The following is a 21,151-nucleotide window of genomic DNA, read 5'->3' as shown; positions in this document are numbered from 1 at the left end:
TTTAAACAAGGGGTCTGGACAGTAAGTAAACAATTTCTCATTTTTAAACAGCATAAGTTGAGCTTGATTAAAAAGGGGAACATCTTTTTCATTGTCAATAATAGCGGAATAAACATCAACGGGGCCCATAAGGATGCTGCATGAAGCTCTCATAAGGATCCCAGCTAGCTGCTTGGATTTCTTTCCTGTTGATGTTCCCTCCAGTTAAAACTCATCAGAGTATTTCGAGGATAACCAACCAAGTCCCAAGAGACTGTCTATATGTGGCCATATTGGTAACATTCGGCAATACTTTGTACTATGGAAAATTTATTTTTAATCTATAGGGAAATGGAATTGAACAATTCTGGGGAACAAAAATGAAAGTTAGGCTGGCCTTTTTGAAAATCACTTAGTAATTGTTTTCTATTGTAGTTTTAACATATTTTGCAAAATTGACTTCAGTTAAATGTTTGAAAGACACTTTAGAAAATTATGTACCAAACAGCGGAAACACGTTTTGTGTAAAAGTCAAATTTTGAACGATGCATGTTAATTCGTATAAAACAATGTACTACTAGTTGAATGTTTGCATAAAATGAAATTGAATGTTCACATTTTATGAATACAAACGTACGGTATAACTTCATGTAACAGCAACTTTGACAATGATTATCAAGGAAAGTGAATCGCATATTATACTCATATCTCTGAAATTACTCATTTTGAACGGTTGCCTTATGAACTTTAATTAAATACCATATTTTGATGTAAAATTGTAAACGACATAAAATATAGCTATGAGTTTGCTTAGTTCTTTTCAATCCAAGTTTAGTAAGATGAAATTGAATGTTTACATTACAACTTGCGTATATTAAACTATATCACAGCAACTGTGATACTTTATTATTAAGGGAAATGAGTCGCATCTCTTGATTACACATTTTGTACAATTGACTTATGCCCTATTTTGATGTAAACGACATAAAATCTGACATTTGGTTGTTACAATATCAAAGTTCTTTGAATTTTTCAGCAGTGTAAAAGCTATGAGTTTGCTTACTTCTTTTCTAAGTTTAGTAATTCAAAATCAATTCCGAGACGTCCGACTAGTTTCCCATAATAGCCTTTAATTTTGTGATGTATAATTTATATTACTGATTATAAAATCATTAACAAGCCAACGAACAATGAAATTCAATGCTTAAGTTACATTACAAGTATACATGTAACTTACTGTAACAACAATAATTATAATGAGTTGGTCTGCTTATGTTAAATATTGATGGCATGTTGGCAACAACGTTCAAGTTAAGATATGCACTTCTTTTTAGGATTTTAAGTAGAATCTGATGACTTTACCAACAATAAATAAATGGAGTCAAGAACTTTAAAACAAAATCGTAGAATATACGAGTGGATATTTTATCAAGATCGTAGAAGTTTTATCAAGTTCACTTGGTACCATTTCCTTCAAGTGATGAACCACTTATTTCAAGTGCAGCTCCTTTGTCAAGTGATGAAACATTTCCTTTGTCAATTGATGCAGCTTGCTTGCTTATTAGTACGATTTTGAAGCTCAATGTTGTATACGCAGTCTTCTTCCACGTCGATTGTACCTGCTAGGGAGAACTTCAGAATGGTTTTGTTTACGCCAAGATCCAGATATTGTCCATCGTCCACAGTTTCTACAAGAACCTTCGATGTAAATTCATCAACATCTTCCACGCTGACTATTGTTGCTAGAATTTGATTGCAAGCTCCCTGTGAATTTTAGAAAAACAATTTTCTTTGTCAAATGTGGTAATTGTTGTGAACATAGGGTAAAGTAAAAAGTACAATACATCCGACCGTGTTAGATATCTAAACAGTCGAAGTGCGTTATTTGCAGGCTATTTGGGTGCGTGTCGTAAGATAGGGAATTTCACTGCACATGCGGTCAAATTCTTCATCAACATCCAATGTCACCTGAAATCCCAAATGAAAAACGTTTGTAAAGAACTAACAATATAATTTATTTCAGGTTAACTTCAGCTGCAGACTTTTGATCATGTTTTGCTTGAAGGCATCCCGCCTATTTCTGTAAATGTATTCTTTTGTCCTTCATTTCCCAAATAGCAAGTGTAGTAAAATTATTCCTTTTGCTTCTTGTATGACTATGAGGTAAAGCTTACACTTTTGGTTAACAAAAGGCACATTATTAGTTTAATATCATATTACGAATGATTGAATAAGTAACTTGCAGCTCCTTGTACGAGGGGTATACTTGATAGGAATCGATTCAAAAATTGTGAATCAAATTTAAATACTGGTAAACCTTGTAATGATAGTTTTTAGAAGTTGACGTCTTACCCTTATATTTGTGACAATTAGACTGTTGACTTCTCATTTGATTGACAATTTTTGAATAGATTCCTACTAAGTCCTCCTATACAAGGTACTTATTCATTTCTGATAGGAATGTTTTTAGCGCCAGGGGTCCAAACAGATATTGGTTACATGCGTTTCACTTTCAAAACTACCTCTTAAACAAGGATTTTGCAGTTTCATAAATCATATTAAATTGTACCGGTATCCTCTAAAAAAAGTTTTAATCATACCGTACCTCATTATGAATTTTGTTCTAACCATGTCTCTTTCTTCACTTTTTGATAGCTCCTGATATCTAAAACTTTGGTATTTGATGCTTTCAAGATATTCAAGAAAATGCTACAATTAAAAAAAAAACTGCCCCTTATTACGTTTGGCCAGATTTTGACAACATAAATAAAATCAATTTTGCACTGCGAAATAGGATACCCGTTTATCCCGATCCTCAGAAAATTAACTTTTTTTCATTTTTTTTTTGGTTCACCTGCATGTGATGTAGACTTGATCAAGTCTTTTTGACATTAAAACAGTAAAATTTAATTAATATCAATGAAAACTCACGTAGGTCTATTACGTCATGAGGGCCAGTGACATAATTATTAGGCCTATACCATATACCATGACAGTTATCAGTTACTATACATTATAGAATCATTAAAATAGTGATAGGCTGTACAGCCATAAAAAGGGTGATGTATCAAAAAGCTTAATTAAATTAGGTACCAGCTGATTTGAAGCAGCCTATCCTCCTGAGCATTTTGACACCTTTAAAAAAATCAGTTAAAAAAGGAGACAGTGCCGACCAAAAAACTACACATTAAGATTTCTAAAAAGATTCATTATTTCGATTTTGTTCTTACAAAGTTCAACATTCGGAATGCTTGAGGTTTGCTATTTCAAAACCCAATCATGACTCATTTTCTATTTTGAAAACCAAAAAGGTACCAATTAACATTTAATATTGAGAGTGACTATTAAAGATGATATAAGATGAGTTAAAGTGGATTAGATACAGTTCAAATGCTATTTCAATACTTGTTCCGTGTCAAATATATATATATATATATATACAAAATTTAGGTTTTTTCGCAACTATCGGTTTCACGCACCGATGGTTGCTAAAAAACCTAAATTTTATATTGTATAATAACCTCTGCAAATCATGCATCAAGCACTTTTTTGCTCCATGATATAACTCTTGTGTTATATATATATATATTCCACGGTGTTATGTGGTATTTATTGGAAAATGAAATATTTTTCTATTTCTTTTGTTAATTTCTTTCACTATTATTGATTGTTTTATATTTGGCTTGTTAAAATATTCATGTTTTTTAAACATATCTCAACTATCTATAAGCACAATCATACATTACATTTGAATTCGGGTTACATCAACACTGCCCCAAGTGACTAAATTTAGTTAGTCTGACCAAATTTAGTCACTTGCTGCTTTGCTGGTAGTGTTGAGGTTAACACAAATTCAAATATATTTATGTTTGTGCTAAAAATAGACAGTGAATGTGTCCAGAAACAAGCTAACATATAAGAGTTATTTAATCTTGAAAGAAATTAAACAAAATTAACAAAATAAAAATCAGAAAAAGAGTGTATTTTCCAAGAAATAACTCTTAGCAGCACAGAATATATATACTGGAACAGAACAAGCTTTGAACATTCCAGATTAAGTCACTTTCATTCATCTTACATCCTCTTTAAAGAAATGCCAGTAAGTCTACGCATTTATCATGTTTACTCTTACCTGGATTTCTGTGAAACTAGTTGATGAGAGTGACAGTTCTTTCAGAAGGGGATTATTAACCACTCTAACTGGTGTTGCTTTGATAGTGTCGCCAATTTTCACTGGTGATGTGGATTTCTTTCCCCAAAGGGCCAACTGCATTGTTTTGTTGCTTGTTCTGTCTTCAAGAGATACATTTCGTACCACACCTGTACTTCTTTTTTGGGGAGTTTCGTCCTGGTGGAAAGATGATACATGTAATACTATTCAATTATACAATTTTATTAGAGTCATCACATTCACAATCAAGATAAATGGTTTATCTCGCTTCATATGGGGTGAAAAATGAAGTGTTTTGATCACTTTTACGCTTCAAAATTTAACAAATTGTGCGACGTTAGGTGTTCAGGTACAGTTTTTATGGCAAGTCAAGTTTCATTTACTGAAAGAGCGATTTTGGACCGTCTTTTACAGAAAAACCGAATGGACATTCACCAAAAGTTTAAGGGCTGGAATACAAACATTTTGACATATTTTTATGGGCCCTGAAAGCACATCAGACATATATTATATAATATCGAAATGCATTTTGAACACCAGGAATATCCTTCTGATATTAATTAATTTTGATTTTTGTAAATTTCCGAATATATATGGCAAATGATTAAAAATTGATATTTTTGAAATCTAACAGTCCTCGAAATTGTATAAATCTAATGTCTATCAAAATGTTGACCTTTCGTAATTCAGGTCTTTTGGGGGGAAAATCTGTATCTAGTAAAATGTCAATATTTTCAATTGATCAGAGATGAAACAACAATAAGATTATTTATCATCTTTGCACATCTAAATTGGTGTGTTTCATACTGAATCTGCATTGCAATTGTTTCTTGATATGAGCAGAATGTCATACATTTAAAGAAGTGTTGATATTATGGTTAATGTTTGAAAAATATACTGATACCCAAAAAACCTGCATGTTTTGGAGGCTTCACATTCAAGTTAACACCATACTTAACAAATGGGTCAAAAATAAGAAGTGTGATAAATCTACAATATCTGCCACATAGAATTATTGATTAACTAAATTATACAAGAAAAATAACATCTTAGATGATACCAACAGTGTTCTTTTCAAAAAAACTACTTCCAAAATGTTAACATGAAGCCTCAGAAACAAAAAGAGCCTCATTTCATGACTTGGTGTGATAATTTACTTTTTTGTCACAATTAAGAGTCAAATTTAGACGCAAAGCATGAAAATTGATAATTGTGATATTTGTTACCAATTTTTCACGCCACGCCGGAACCTGAAATACGCCCTAAAATGCACCACGCCAGAATCGATAAGAAAAATGTGTTAATATAATTATAACATGTAAGGCCTACAAAAATCCAAGTTATTTAGTACAAATGAAAATTTGGGCATAGTGGTCCCAGCAGCGTGGCGCCATGCCAGTATCAAGCTAAAGTGCATACGCGGAACCTGAAATACGCCTAAAATGCACCACGCCAGAATCGATAAGAAAAATGTGTTAATATAATTATATAACATGCAAGGCCTACAAAAATCTAAGTTATTTAGTACAAAATGAAAATTTGGGCATAGTGGTCCCGCGCGGCGCCATGCCAATATCAACGACACTTGCGAACGACATGGCATGCATGTATTGGCAAGGTATCATTATAAAGTTTGACAAATATGATATAAAACACAACTACCCGGTACCTATTGGCAAACGAAAAATTGGGCAGCATGGGCCCACGCCAATAGGTATAATACATGCAAATGGCATACTAGTATCCATTGGCACATATTAATATTTTGAAAATACATCCAAGTTTTTGAACGCAATTGAAAATTTGCGCATAGAGGCACCCCTCTAGGTGCTGACCGGATTTTCAACAATACATAAAGATGACACACCCGGGTATGTATCTTTATGTATCATCACTATCTTAAAATTACAACATAATAAAACAATGCTTTTAGCTGAGGCTACAATGTTTGCATACTAATAATAATCATGAATAACGTCAAAAGTCAGACAATATAAATAAACATATAATAAATTGTGAAAAATGAGAAAGAGAGAGTATTATTTTCCAAACGAAAATAATACAACGCGAAAATATAATAATCCCTATTAATATTATGCACAACATGCCATCTCTAATGATTAATTAAATCTAAGATCCGAATAGTATTCGGGTAAAAGCAATTAGTGCATGTACATGTATATGTGCTACTTAGTAATGCGCTGTGCGGTACGTCCATCAATCCTCACGTCCGCCACGGAGCAATCACGCAACAATGAAAACCAAATAAATTTAATTACAAAAATAATATAAGATATTAGACGAACTAAATCAGTCATTTCTCTCTTTCCGCTTTACATAGAAAATTCTGTTACGTACCAACATGAGCAGAAAGGAACGCTATATTGTTTAAAACCTATGATTATGAAATACGAACACGATAAAGCATGATTTTGGAGGTGAATTTGTAGCCAAAACAAAAAAGAAATCTGCATGATGCTCCGTATACACTCTGCAATGCTAGAATAGCGTTACTGTTGCACATACTCACTCCGCAAGAAAACTTGCACCACAAGCTGCAGAAATAGAAGATTATCAGTGCCGTAAGCGTCCATTGAAATCATCCCATGCAGGCCATATTATAAAATCGTCCTCCCTATCATGTAAATGGTTAAATTAGTTACGAATTACCGCTATTTCTGGCTCTTCGATGCAATCCAAATCACAGAAAAATAAAGTCAGAGGTCGCCTAATTGGTGACGGCTGTGTTTAGTACTGACTGCGGGCGCACACCACCAAATCAGTCCAAGGGTATCCCTCTTGATTCAGTTTAAAGGAGTTATATGGTAGAAATATGATTTTACTACAATTACATGTAGACCTCCTTACCAATGATGTTGCATCACTGTAGCAATCCTATCCGTCTTCCATAGGCTGAGATCCAGCTACTTTTCTGTAATTTTAAACATTTTTTTGCAAATTTGACATTTTGACCTCCTTAATGACCTTTGACCCCAATTTAAAAAAAAACCTTATATACACCGAGAAAATGTATTGTTACAGTTTAAATAAAAAAATATACTATGCTTAGTTATGGAGATAAAAATTCTTGAAGTTATTTAGCTTAAAACCGGAAATGACGTCTAAATGATCTTTGACCAAAAAAATAAAAATACCGTGAATACATCGGGTAACACTAATGCATATAAGAAGTTTATGTTACTCTGGTCTGGTTACGTTTTGAGATAATAAAAAAATGAACATATTTGATGAAGCGACCACTTAATGACCTTTGACCCCGAAACTGTAGACACCCCAAAGACACTGGTTGGTAGCAATGCATGTGTGCTAATGACAACACTCTGCTATGTAATTTGTAAAAACAGTGATTTTTGAATATTTTAGCTTTCAGACCGGAAATGACCCCTTAATGACATTTGACCTCAATTCTTTTTGGCAAGTTTTAAGCACTGCCACATGTTGATTCATATGCATGAGTCACATGATCATTGCATGTAATTTGTGGAAGGAGTAGCATTTTTTTGTGAAGTCACATTTTTGACCATTATAGCTAGGTCAAAGGTCACAGCAAGCTCAAAGTCAAATGGAAGGTTTGGCCTAGCCCAGTGGTCATTTGGGTCAAGTATGGTTGAAATTTGTAAATCCCTGGCGGAGCTATGATTGGTTGCCAGAAGAAAGAAGAAGAACTTATACATGGATTTTGATTTTTTTTAAATTTTTGATTGACCTATTGACCCCCTTAATGACCTTTGGCTTCAATGGAAAAAAAACCTTACGTACACCGACAAAATGCATTGTTCCAATTTTAATTAAAAAATTCTACTATGTTTAGTTGTTGAGATAAAAATTCTTAAAGTTATTTAGCTAAAAACAGGAAGTTACCCCTTAATGACCTTTGACCCCCAAAATAAAAATACCATGCATACATCAGGTAACACTGATTCATGTATGATGGTTATATTACTCTGGTCTGTTTACATTTTGAGATAAAAATTTTTTGAACATTTTGGTTTTTGACCGGAAGTAACCCCTTAATGACCTTTGACCCCAAACCTGTAGGCATCCTAAAGACCCTGGCTAGTAGCAATGCATGTGTGCTAATGGCGACTCTCTGCTATATATTTTGTAAAGACAGTGATTTTTTGAATATTTTTAGCTTTCAGACCGGAAATGACCCCCTTAATGACCTTTGACCTCAATTCTTTTTAGGAAGTTTTAAGCACTGCCACATGTTGATTCATATGCATGAGTCACATGATCATTGCATGAAATTTGTGGAAGGAGTAGCATTTTTTTGAAATCACATTTTTGACCATTATAGCTAGGTCAAAGGTCACAGCAAGGTCAAAGTCAAATGGAAGGTTTGGCCTAGTCCAGTGGTCATTTGGCTCAAGTATGGTTGACATCTGTCAACCCTTGGCGAAGCTAGAGCAAAATTTGAAATTGGTTGCCAGAAGAAAGAAGAAGAAAGAAGAAAGAAGAAAGAAAGAATTGGAAGAAGACAGAACAAGCCGACGTTCGTCGTCGGCTTGTAAGAAGAAGAAGAAGAAGAAGAAGAAAGAATTGAGAAGAGATAGCACAAGCCGGCGCTTTGACGCCGGCTTGTAAGAATTGAGAAGAGACAGCACAAGCCGACGTTTGACGTCGGCTTGTAAATAGTTCTGTATTTTTTTGGAATGGGGAGTAAATATGTTGTATGTAGTACATGTAGATACATCTGGTATAGGCACAGGAGCACATACTGTGATTATTATACCGGAATAGTGTACAAACTCTCATTTTCAACACCTGGAGCAATTTAGAATCAATTAAAAAATCTCATCTTGACCAAAAATATTTTATAATATAAATATTTCATCAAAATAAACACCAATCAAGAAAATTCAACAAAATATTCCATGTTTATTGTGTTGTTTCTCACATGACTCTACCCCTTATAAAAGGACCAGTGAGTGACACCACCCTAATTTGGTAAAAGGTTATATCTTCCAGTTACACCACTGACAATTTTCTTACTTTTGCCATGGTTCAGGTTATCTTTTCTATTAGACTCACATGGAAAAAGGTTTCAACATTACAAAGGGATTACAACATTGTTACTGTCCTTTACCATGGGTTAGTTAAGGGGCACATAATTTGTCAAAAGAAAGCATCTTCCTCTTGTCTTTATAAGTTGCATCCTTTTACCATGAAAAAAGGTAACCAAACATATGGCAAAAGGCAGTAACATGTTAGTGAAGTAAATAAGGTACATTCCATTACAATATTATGGCTAAGTACACAACAGCACCACAAAGCTAACTAAAAGGGGGCTGGCATTTTCTTTGGAAGGGGTGGGTCCCAAACATACTGGTGGGGGGTCATATATGTTTGCAAAGAAAAATAGGGGGATCATAAAATTTTTGATGACCAAAATGTAGGGAGTCACAAGATCACCACAGATAGTGTTTTTATTTTATTCAAAAAGGCTGATTTCAATACAATACAATTTTAGCCTGTTTAAGGGTAGACGAGGTGTTGTTGGTCGAAGCAACCAAAAATCGATTTTCATTCTCTAGATCAATAAATTATTGACAAATAACACCTTGATGTTTTGCAAAAGTTCATTCTACAAATTATATAATTTGAAAACTTGCTTAATTTATTGTTGTTAATGAGTTATGTACATTTTACAAAAGTGTTGTTGTTTCAGCCCTCTTTACAACATAACTCAAGAACCACAGGACCTATAAAAGCATTTCTGTGATATTTGAATTCTTCTACACGCCAGTAAGGAAATGAGCAATGCAATTTTGCGAAGCTCACTACCATTCGCAAGATGTTGTGAACTACCAAATCGCAACACTTTAAAATAGTGTATTACCTTAAGAGGTAAGGTGTATTGGTGATGAGGGGGGGGGGGGTGGTCACAAATTTATTTGCCAAAAGGGGGGGGGGGGGCGCCATTTTATTGACACTGACTTTTTAAAATTCGGGATCCCTTCTGAAGAAAATGCCAGCCCCTAATACATGCTACAGAATACAATTGTTGGGCATTGAATACCAAATTATGGATATAACTAAAAGAAGTTTGTTTGCCCTTTCAAGGCTTAAAAAGGAAAAAGAAATGCATGTGATTTCTGACTTTTTGGGTCAGTCGGGAAAGGGCAAACACTCCTTTCTGTGGCCAAATTAAAATGGTAACCAAAGATCCCATTTAAACACTGAATGTGATAATTATTGCAATAAGGGTTTGTAACTCAAAAGGAATAAATTCCACACACACTTTATGGATGCACAAAATATGATAATGGCATACACTGTGTAACCCAGTTTACACTTACAAAAAGTTGTAGCTTTTATCAAAAATATCTTATATATTTGTTATAATATTATATTTCAGCAAAAATTTCTACCAAACAAGAAAGTATCAACAAATATTCCATTAGTATTCCTAATTCAAACCAATTCAATGTACAACCTTGGAGTTACTTGCATGACTTTGGCGGGCTATTTGAAACAGTCATGGTCACACATGCAAGTACTTCTTTTGAAAATCCTAAACAAGGTATAGCAGTCGCTGCTAGGATATGCAGCTTATAAAACATGTATAACCTCTATAAAAATATCAGAAAACACATAAAGCACACCAATTCAACCAAAGGGACAAGAATTTCTCCTGCAATCAGATCCTAAGGAAAGAAAAGTCCGCAGCTGAAAGTGCAGACATCAGGACCTGGGAAAAAAGGTGGAAAGGAGGTGGTCTCACCCCAAGGACAAAATTATTCAAATAACCAATAAACATGATAGATAAATGGATAAAACAATCCGAAACATACATATTCAATATTGCACATACATTATTCAGAATACATAACAGACAAAAATACAGTCGTGTTGAGTGGGCTGAGTCATCATGATCCCATAGGGGCTAGAGAAGAAAAGATAGAAAAAGCACCAAACCCCTATGAGGGCATGTTCACTCACTCCAGAGCAATAAAACCTATCAAACCACACTTTAAGGAGGATTTCGTGATCCTAGCATCCTCTTTTTATGACATTTTTCAGTAGATATCCACGAAAAAAGCTTATTTCCAAAATTTCAGTTGATTCCGATTTTGCGTTTGCGAGTTAAATGCATGATTATGTGTATACACTGCTCCATAGACAATGTGTTGTAATTTCGTTCTGGTGCACCAGAACGATATTCAAATTTGGCGATATTTTTGCTAAACTAATTAATCTGCAAGAAATATTTGGTACATAAACATTATGTAGCCAGAGGTATCCAGTGGTGTAAAAATCTCAACTTTTTTTTGGAAAAGTGGGGGGACGAGGCTGTGGATCACGAAATGCCCCTTTAATAAGATCAAATTTATATAAGAACTTAATAAGTTCAAATACTATTGCACATTGAAAATATATATAAGAGGCAACACAGGCATTGAAAACAAAAGTGGCACATAATTAGCCTACATTGCTGAAAAGAACATCAGGTATGAAAACATTGGCACTACACATGGTAAATATACTAAATATTGCAGTTTTAACTTTAGTTTACCTGGTTAGGTAAGGTATTGCACTATCGTAGTATCTTTTGATTTTCCAGGATTGCGTTGTGATTGTGAGCTCCTCCCAAGTTTCTGGGTAGAATGGTCTTGTATTGTAAGTCTTTGAATTTTGTGACTGCAATTGTAAGAAACCATTGTATAATTTTTGGTCCATTTTCACTCAAATGGCAAAACTATTAAAATTTAAACTTTTATTGCATGTTAGAGCCAACTGAAGGTTCAAGATCTAGCTAGATCCTTTTGCAAAACAAGATAATTTTATTAATCCAAAAAAATCTATATTTTTCTTGAATAGGGAGCAGTGAATGCGACAGATGGTCTCATACTATGAAAACACATACAAATGAGAACACCAATTCTTTGCTCATCAGGGTATGATTGTATCGAAATTTGTATTGTGTATATATTTAATTTCCCTCATGCAGACGTTTTATAAGCAGGCAATTATTGAGGAAAGCAATTTAACCCTAACCGGCATTTGTAACAATCTTACAAAATCTTACAAATAAAGCCATTGCATATGTATGCATGCCACGTGATGCCATGATGCAATCATCTGACGTAAACATTACATATCTTGTTTGTGAGTTGTTTTGGGATGACCACTTCTGGCCTCCTCAATCCTTTGATCATCTCCTCCATATCATTTTATTTGTCTTTCTTTTGTGTATTTTTATATACTTATTTTGTTTGTTGTTTGATGTTGATGATGTGGAAAATAAATAAAAGATTTATTAGTGCATGGTTCATTATTTTCTTTATGTGAGAGCAGTATGGCACACATACTCTGACCAAAGAAAGTGTGATGGTTGGTCCTTGAAAAAAATCAAACCTATGGCAACAGGGAGTAACATGTTAGTGAAGTAAATATAAGATACATCATTTTAGCGTGTTAAAACTGAGCACTCAACAGCTACACAAAAGTAAACTATAATGCATGGATACTGAATACAACTGAATACCAAAAAATGGACAAAATAAGGCACGGCATAAAAATGTTTGTTTGCCCTTTCGAGGTTTTAAAAAAAAAGGAAAAAAAAAAAGGTGATTTCTGGATTTTTGGATAGGTCGGGAAAGGGCAAACAAACCTTTTTTTGGGGGGCTAATTAACATGGTAACCTTTTGAATCCCTAATTAAACACTGAATGTAACAATTTTAACGAATACATAACACTATGGTTTTAACCAAAAAGGAGTAAATCCCACACACACTTAAAACAAGCACGAAATATGTTTTTCACATGACTCTATCCCTATAAAAGCAGTGGCGCATCGTGGCCACCCCAACCCCGGGGGCTGAAGAAAATTCAATGTTGCCGCCCCTTCCTCAACAGTCCCAAAAGGTTGACCCAATTTTTTTCTCGGTCGTTTGAAAAAGTGAAGAGCCAAAAAAAAAAAAAAAAAAAAAAACCGGTTTCAGACGTTAGCGCCTAAAAGCAGCACATTTTGATGTATAGTACCATTTTTTCAAAAAATTTTATGCTTTATCAAATTTTTCAGCCCTTTTTTATTTCCTAATTCTTTTTTGCCACCCCTTCGCTTTTGCCGCCCTGTTTTTGCCGCCCTTCATTTTTGCCGGCCCTGCTTTTACTCCCGGGGCTGGCGCCTAAAGCCCCCAAAATACGCCAAGCATGAAAAGCACCACCCTTTTTTGGTAAAAGATTATATCTTCCAGTTACATTACTAATAATTTACTTTCTTTTACCATGTTAAGGTTAACTGGTCCAAATGCACTATTAGACCTAAAAAAATGTTTGATTGGCATAACATAAAAAATTATTTAGGGTAAGTAGGTCAGGATTCTTTTTTTTTTTTTTTTTTTTTTTTTTTAAGCTGTAAATTTTGTTTCATTAAGGCTTTGGAACTTTTCTTCTTTTTTTCAAATTTATTTATTTTTGGGCAAAAAAAGAAAAAAAAAGTTATGGTCCAGCCTAATTTTAGGGTGGGTCGGGTTACACCAATCAAACAATTTTTTTAGGCCTAATGTACAATCGTGATTATAAGATCAAACCCAATCATGTATCTCTTAGGTGTACTTCCAATTCCAGAAAAATACAGCACTAATATTTTGGGATGAAAAAAATGTCTTGTATTGCCATATGAAACATAGCTAAATCCTTATCCTTTTAATTAATCCTAACTGGCATTAAAGGAGTATTTCGTGATCCTAGCATCCTCTTTTTATGACATTTTTCAGTACATATCCACGAAAAAAGCATATTCCCAAAATTTCAGTTGATTCCGATTTTATGCTTATGCGAGTTATGCATGATTATGTGTATTACACTGCTCCATAGACAATACGTTGTAATTTCGTTCTGGTGCACCAGAACGAAATTCAAATTCCGCGATATCTTTGCTAAACGAATTAATCTGCAAGAAATATTTTGTACATAAACATTATGTAGCCAGAGTATTCCAGTGATATAAAAATCTCAACTTTTTTTTTGAGAGAAAAGTGGGGATGAGGCTGTGGATCACGAAGTGCCCCTTTAAATGTACAATTTTAATATTTGGCCAATTTTTGGAAATAAGGACGAAATACATGCGCTTTTATAGGGTGCTTTTCAATCAAGCCCAAAAACTTGTACTATGACTTATTTCAGGTTATGCATTCTAATTTTTGTAAAACACATTTTCTTATATCTTTTAAAACCAATTATAGGAATTAACATAAAAAACATAAATTTATGCGGAAACTCGTAGCCTATTACTCCAAAATTTGAATGCTTAGACTTGTGCTAAGTCTTCTTACTGCAATTGTAAGAAATCATGCATAATTGCATGTTTTTGGCCCATTTTCAATCAAATTGCAAAACTACTCAAATTTGACTTTTATTGTCTGTTAGAACTAAAGGATTTAAGATTTAGCTATATTTCATTTAGCAAAACATGATAATTATTTTAATCCAAAAGAATAGTTCTATATTTTTCTGGAATAGGGAGTGGTGAATGTGACAGATGGCCTCACACTAATTAGGAAAACACATATGAGCAATTACTGCACATGGCTCATCAGGGAATGACTGTATTGAAATGTGTATTGTATATCTATAAATAGGCAAATGTTGTGACTGACTGACTGACTAGTGACTGACTATGTGGGTGAGTTAATAATAAAGCTCCGTCAGTTTCGATTCAAATGTCGCCAAATTCATATGGGAGATCATGAATATACGGGAATGAGTGAAGGACGTTGGTTTTATATTGTGACCATTTCAGCTAGTTTAATGTACTACTGAACTGTTGAAGTGGGGCAAATAGCCAAAAATTGTATTATACTGTGATTAAATACCAGCTAGTATCCTGCTGCAAATAAAGCAGCACAGTTTTGATATTTCATCAGCAATTTTTTGGGCTAGATATCCCCTCTCATAGTTCTCCTAACAGACACAGCTAGCTGTACACATAAATTGACAGTGTTTTAGTCCAATACACCTCTAGGTGCAATTGCAATTATTAAATCAATGCAAGTTGTTTCAAAGTAATTTTTATATGCAGTAGGGCCAGTGACGGCACCAGGATTTTTTTCCGGGGGAATTAGGGGGAAAAGTGAATTTCAGGGGGGACAAAATCAACAAATTTTGCATAAAATGACAGCAAAAAGTGGAATTTTTCGTCATTTTGGGTTTTTCTGGGGGAAAGAGGGGGGGGGCAAGAATTCTGACTGGGGGCCCCCATCCCCCCTGGCGCCGCCACTGAGTAGGGCCTACAATGTAAACTGTAAAAAATAAAAAATAGAGACAGGTGATTTCTTGATTTTTGGGGTCGGTCTGGAAAAGGCAAACAAACCCTTTTTTGACCCATTAAAATGGTAACCATTTCAAGATCCTTTTAAATGGAAAATCACACATTTTATTTGAAAATTCAAACACTTAATGTAAATCCCACACACACTTTATGGAAGCACAAAATATGATAAGCACAAATATGATAATATCACACACCATGGGTAACCCAGTTAAATACTCTGATAAATACCTGTATGAAAATAAAATAAAATTTATCCTGTACTAAACTTACCATGTTTACAAAAACAAAAGTTCCAGTGAAAGACTTTTAACAAATTAAAACTTTTGGTAGTCAGTTTGACAATTTACATGTAACAACTATAAGAATGTAAACTTTTAATAAATTTGCCCTGGATAAATTAAAATATTTCTTACATAAATAATGTTATTTATGAGTTGACAGATTATTTTGCACAAATGTTCACAAAAAATATTTTATAAAAACATTTTTGACAATAGTTTTAAAATATTGTTGTAGTGTTTCTTTTTCATAAAACGTTTTAAAAATGTTTTCATGACTTTTATATATAACATTTATATGTTAATAAAACATTTTGAATAAAACCAAAACAAGTTTATAACACATTTATAATGTTTTAAAACATTTTTGTGTTTTGTTGGTGGCAGGGGCATAGCCATCACTTTTTAAGGGGTTGTGGGGGTGGGGGGAGACAAATTTTAAGGTGACAAACATTGATGAAAATGGTCAAAAACTTAAATATTGGGGTGGCCACCATCCCACGGGTGAGGGGGGGCAAGACTTTAAAAGGGGCAGCTGCACCCTTGCCCCCTGGCTATGCCACTACTGGGTGGGCTGTCAGTTGGGTTACGTACCTTTAAATGATCAAATATAAATTCAGTTTACAGTACCAACTCTGCCACATGTGCTTGTTGCTTAGGCAAAAAAAAAAAATTGTTTGTTTGTCCTCCACAGCTTTGAAAGAGGACGCGCGGGCGGGCGGATTTTTTTTTTTTAATAATTTTTTTATTTGGGATTTGACGCATTCCTGGACCTAGCTAGAGCTAAATGCTACAATCATTCATGGTGACTTAAAAAACCAACATTTTGTTTCATTAATATGCAGTTAAAGTTATAATTTGTGTTCATGTCATAGTCTTTTAATGATTTCAAATCCAATGTATTTTGAAGTCACTATAAATAATAGACTATGACATGAACACAAGTTATAACTTTGCATATTGAAGACACAAAATGTTTTGGGGGGATTTTTTTAGGTCCAGAGATACTTCAAATCTGAAAAAAAAAAATTGAAAAAAAAAAAAAATATTGGTCAGGCCTTCATCTGAGGAGCGGGCGGTGGAGGACAAACAAACAACTTTTTTTTTTTGCCTTATGAAGGGCAAACAGTGTACCTCTGGATACTTTAGCGTAGTGCCCAGCAAAGAGTGTTGTTGTTTGCGTTCTGCATGTAACAAGTTGTGCCAAAAGAATGCTAATAAGCGCCAAGTGCGCAAACCTTTGTACTTAAGGCTAAAACTTAGAAATAGTGTAAACGTTTGACTAAGAGCAAAGTGTCTGAATAAGGAATCCAAGATGACTGGGCCTTTTGTCCTCTCTAAATTCAGACACTTTGTAAGACGGCAATAGATTAAAGATTTTATATCTTTTGTAACCACTTGAAAACCTTTTAATTATAATTCTATTACCCCACGACCCATTATTCAAAATCGCGCACTGTGATTTGTTGAAACGCCACGCGGACAGACCATTAATTAGCGATAAAGTGTCAAGGGTAACAAACTTTATGTTCTTCTATCATCACAGCGCACAGCAGAGCGCACAGCACACCTGCTTATGTAGGGGAGAATGGAATGTCAGGGGTGTGTTATTGTATGTGCATACCTGCTTATGGGGAGAATGGAATGTTAGGTTGTGTTATTGGAATGTGCATACGCTTTGGCTACGCGTGTGCGCTCCACCTTGAGGTAAACAACTTGAAATATTTGGGCAAAAAAATTGATATTTTCTCTTTAAATCACACTATTTTGTAGTAATAGAATAGAAATAAAGGGTGCAGCATTATCCTTTACACAAATAATGTGTCCTCGGCAGTAAAAGCGTTTAAATAATGGGTTCGGCTACGCCTCACCCATTATTTACGCTTTTACTGCCTCGACACATTATTTTCGTAAAGGATCATGCATTACCCTTTATTTCTTAAATAGAGAGGGCGGCCTATCTGCTGTGTCCTAGCAGGACATCAGTCAATATAAGATCTAGTCCCACCTTTGTTCCACACTTTGTAGGCAATCAACTGTCTAAATAAGTGCCTAAATAAGACTAGTCTGCATAGGGGTCTGAATTCATAGTTACACAAAATGTTTTTTCTTACGGAGCTACAGCTGTTGAACGATTGTACAACAATATCGCATTGATTGATTGGTTATTCAGGCGTTTCATTGAAGGATGCGTATTCAGCCTGGACAGACCTGTAAATTTTCAAGATCTCAACAGAAAGAGGTTATGCTTTGTTTTTTAAGAATGTTTTTTCCCAATTTGGAGTTTGTTGGGTAAGTTAATCTAATTTTTCTCTTGGTCTGATAAGTAGGCTTAAGGGTAGGTCTTTAACCTGTAATTAGTACAGCCAGGACAGACCGGTACGGTACATTTTCTAGATCTCAACAGAAGAGGTTTTCGTCTTTTAAGAACGCTTTTTCTCAATTTCGAGTTTGTCGGGTAAGCTAATCTAACCTTCCCCTCGGTCCGGTACGTAGGCCTAAGGATAGGCTTTTAGCACGTATCACGTAAGTCAGCACAACACTGTACGGAGGTGCTGCTGTGGCAAGGCGTCATACCCCATATGAATGTTGTTTTTGTGTGTATTCATTATGTTTAGGGAAACAGCGGCAGCGCGTATGAAAATATTTTATTCGCGTTTAAGCGCAGCGAATTTAGCGTATAAGGCCAATTAAACCACATTCATCTTGAATTCTGTATTCAGGCACTTCGCTCTTATTCAGATGTTTGGAGTTACTTGTGAATTACACATGAAGCAATTTTGAGTGTGTACTATTTGGGTATAATCTCTATTGTGGATCTACCATAGCATTACACACAGGGTACACAGGGCAAGTTTGAGTTGGTACTCTTTAGGTATAATCTCTTTGGATGGATTTACCATAGCGTTACAAACTGAGCAATTTTGAGTTGGAAGTCTTTGGGTATCATCTCTATGGTGGATTTACCATGGTATTAAAAACAGAGCAATTTTGAGTTGGTACTTTTTTGGGTATAATCTCTATGGTGGATTTACCATAGTGTTACATACATGTACAGGGTAATTCTGAGATGGTAATCTTTGGGTATAATCTCTATGGTGGATTTACCATATAGCATTACACACAGGGCAATTTTGAGTTGGTACTCTTTGGGTATAATCTCATTGATTATCACACTACCTTGCTCTCACACTCATTTTGAGCAGCTTTACCTTCCATGTTCATCACCGTCTCTTCCTTTTCACCAACATCCATTGTTTGATATTTCAGTGTTCTTCGCTTGTCCACCGCTAACCAGACTGGATCCAACAGATACAAACCAGTGTTGAATATCATGATGCTGCCAGCAACGTAGAATGCAACAACATAACTATCGGTCAAGTCCTTGAGGTAACCTGAACAAAAAAAAAAATGAAGAATGATACATAATTTTGATAAGTTACGAACACAAAAGGAAATTAATAATTTCAAATGTAAACATGTAGGGTTGGTCAAAATAGCAATGCAAACTTCTCTTTTTAGGCCTTCTAATACAAAAGGACTGGTAAATACTTATAAATATATTTATTCAAACATATGCTTTTAAATCAGTGGCACACGCCTACCCATTGGTGCGTTGACACGAAGCAAACAAACAAACAGATCTACACATGTACTGACGTAAAATTTACAAACAGATTATTTACCAAATTAAAAAAACTTCTCATCCCCTGTACATCCTACAAGACTATTATAAAATACTACACCAATCAAGCATGTTATACAACTATATAGCGTACATTTATATCATCTACAGCTAAATACCACACATACTACTGTCATGCACCCAAGCAAATACCCCACCTACACACCCCCACCTTTGCAAGCACATCCCACCATGCACACATACATGTACGCAAAATGGATTGCGCATTATTGATATAAATATCTACAACAACACAGAAATGGAACAAACTGCTGGCGCTATAATATATAATGCTCAAATGTATGCATCGAAAGTCGGAATGCCGGCAATGTGGGAAGGCAGAAGATTTAGTGCCGTGCAATATACTATGGGATTATGTGCCAGCAGTTAGATATCTAGGATTTGATAAGGCCAAAAAAAAAAAAAGGTTCGTCTCAAAGCTTGCGCGCGCGTTTGTAAAATCCCACGATTTGACAAAAAACAAATGCGGAAATTTTTGTTATTTCAAAAAAAAAATTTTTATAGTTTTTCCAGAAAAAATCGGCGAAAATCAGACTTTTTCTCAAAATACCATGAAAAAAGTCGGAATAAAAAATCAAAAAAAATCGCATTTCGCATTTGTTTTGAAATTTCTCGTGAGCTTTGAGACAAACCTTTTTTTTTTTTTGCCTAATATGCACCAATCACAACAATATAATCTTACCCATTAAAGGCAAAGCTGTAAGTCCGCCAACGTTCCATGCCAGAATGCCAAATCCAAAAGCCCTCTTGAAGTTGGCTATTTCAACCACTTGTTTGCAAAGAATCGGAAAGAGTGATCCGAATGTGCCTGTCGAAGTCCCAAAAGCTATACAGTAAGCAACCAGCATGGCGAACGTTCTGGCGAGTGGGCTCAGAAGGCAGCATACTCCGCTGATGAATTGAACTAATCCTGCTAATCTCACCGGTGTGATTATCCCTTTGTCTATGAGAGGACCATATCCGAGTCGTCCAACAGATGAAGAGATGCCGAGAATACCGAGTAAGAAGGATGCATCTGCTTTGGACATCCCTTTATCATGCTCTGCATTAACTACTAAATAAATCACAGCGGCGTAATAGGAGAAACCGCCTAAATACATGCAGAAAATCTGTATAATTGTAAATCGAATATTGAAAATATTTTTGTACGCCTTAAGAAATACCGCAATCTGTTTACAGCATCTATTTTGTTTACTATTTCCTTGACTTTCTTCGATGTTTATTTTGTTCTCTAAATCTGAATATTGTTTATTTGTTTGTCTTGCTCGTTCAGATGATTGACATTTTTCAGTATCATCCATTTTGTTTTCAGTATCATGTTCTCTGTCCGCTGATTTGTCAGTATCGGGAGATAGACTATCATCAACACAGCTATTCTCTTCCACATCATTAACCTCTGCTGCTGTATTTTTAATTTCTGCATGATTAGTAGAACTAGAAACCCCTTTCATAATGTTCTGTTCCATTGCTGTTGGACGAAACAAAGATCCAGATACGCAGATATGAGCAAGTATACCGGCAGTGATTGTCATTGCCCCTCGCCATGAGTAATTGTCAATGAGATACCGAGTCAATGGTGCCATTATAAGAATCCCAACACCGACACCGGACATTCCGATACCAGAAGCCAGTGCAAATCGCTTTTTGAAATAATAGCCGATAACAACAAGACTGCCTACAAAAGCCAATCCAAGTCCAAATCCTAAAAATATAA

The 21,151-nt window shown here is 34.9% G+C and overlaps 1 protein-coding gene and 1 long non-coding RNA gene across 2 annotated transcripts in view; both read right to left on the bottom strand.

The window, feature by feature from the left end:
• Window positions 1-21,151, bottom strand: part of LOC140167831 (monocarboxylate transporter 12-like) — an 85,253-nt gene that overhangs the window by 61,171 nt on the left and 2,931 nt on the right. The window contains exons 3-4 of the mRNA XM_072191123.1: window positions 20,120-21,139; window positions 18,944-19,126 (exon numbers count right to left, since the gene is read on the bottom strand). Coding sequence (XP_072047224.1) covers window positions 18,944-19,126; window positions 20,120-21,139 — 1,203 coding nt within the window. The remainder of the gene's footprint in view (window positions 1-18,943; window positions 19,127-20,119; window positions 21,140-21,151) is intronic.
• LOC140168637 (uncharacterized) lies at window positions 449-6,920 on the bottom strand. Its single transcript, XR_011861255.1, has 3 exons — window positions 6,681-6,920; window positions 4,112-4,327; window positions 449-1,743 (listed from the first exon to the last, which is right to left on the bottom strand). It is a non-coding gene; the product is annotated as an uncharacterized lncRNA (long non-coding RNA).

Source organism: Amphiura filiformis, chromosome 13 (assembly GCF_039555335.1).
Source record: "Amphiura filiformis chromosome 13, Afil_fr2py, whole genome shotgun sequence".
Taxonomy (NCBI): domain Eukaryota; kingdom Metazoa; phylum Echinodermata; class Ophiuroidea; order Amphilepidida; family Amphiuridae; genus Amphiura; species Amphiura filiformis.
Note: the sequence above shows the minus strand (reverse complement) of the source record. Positions and strands in the feature narration are given on the sequence as shown.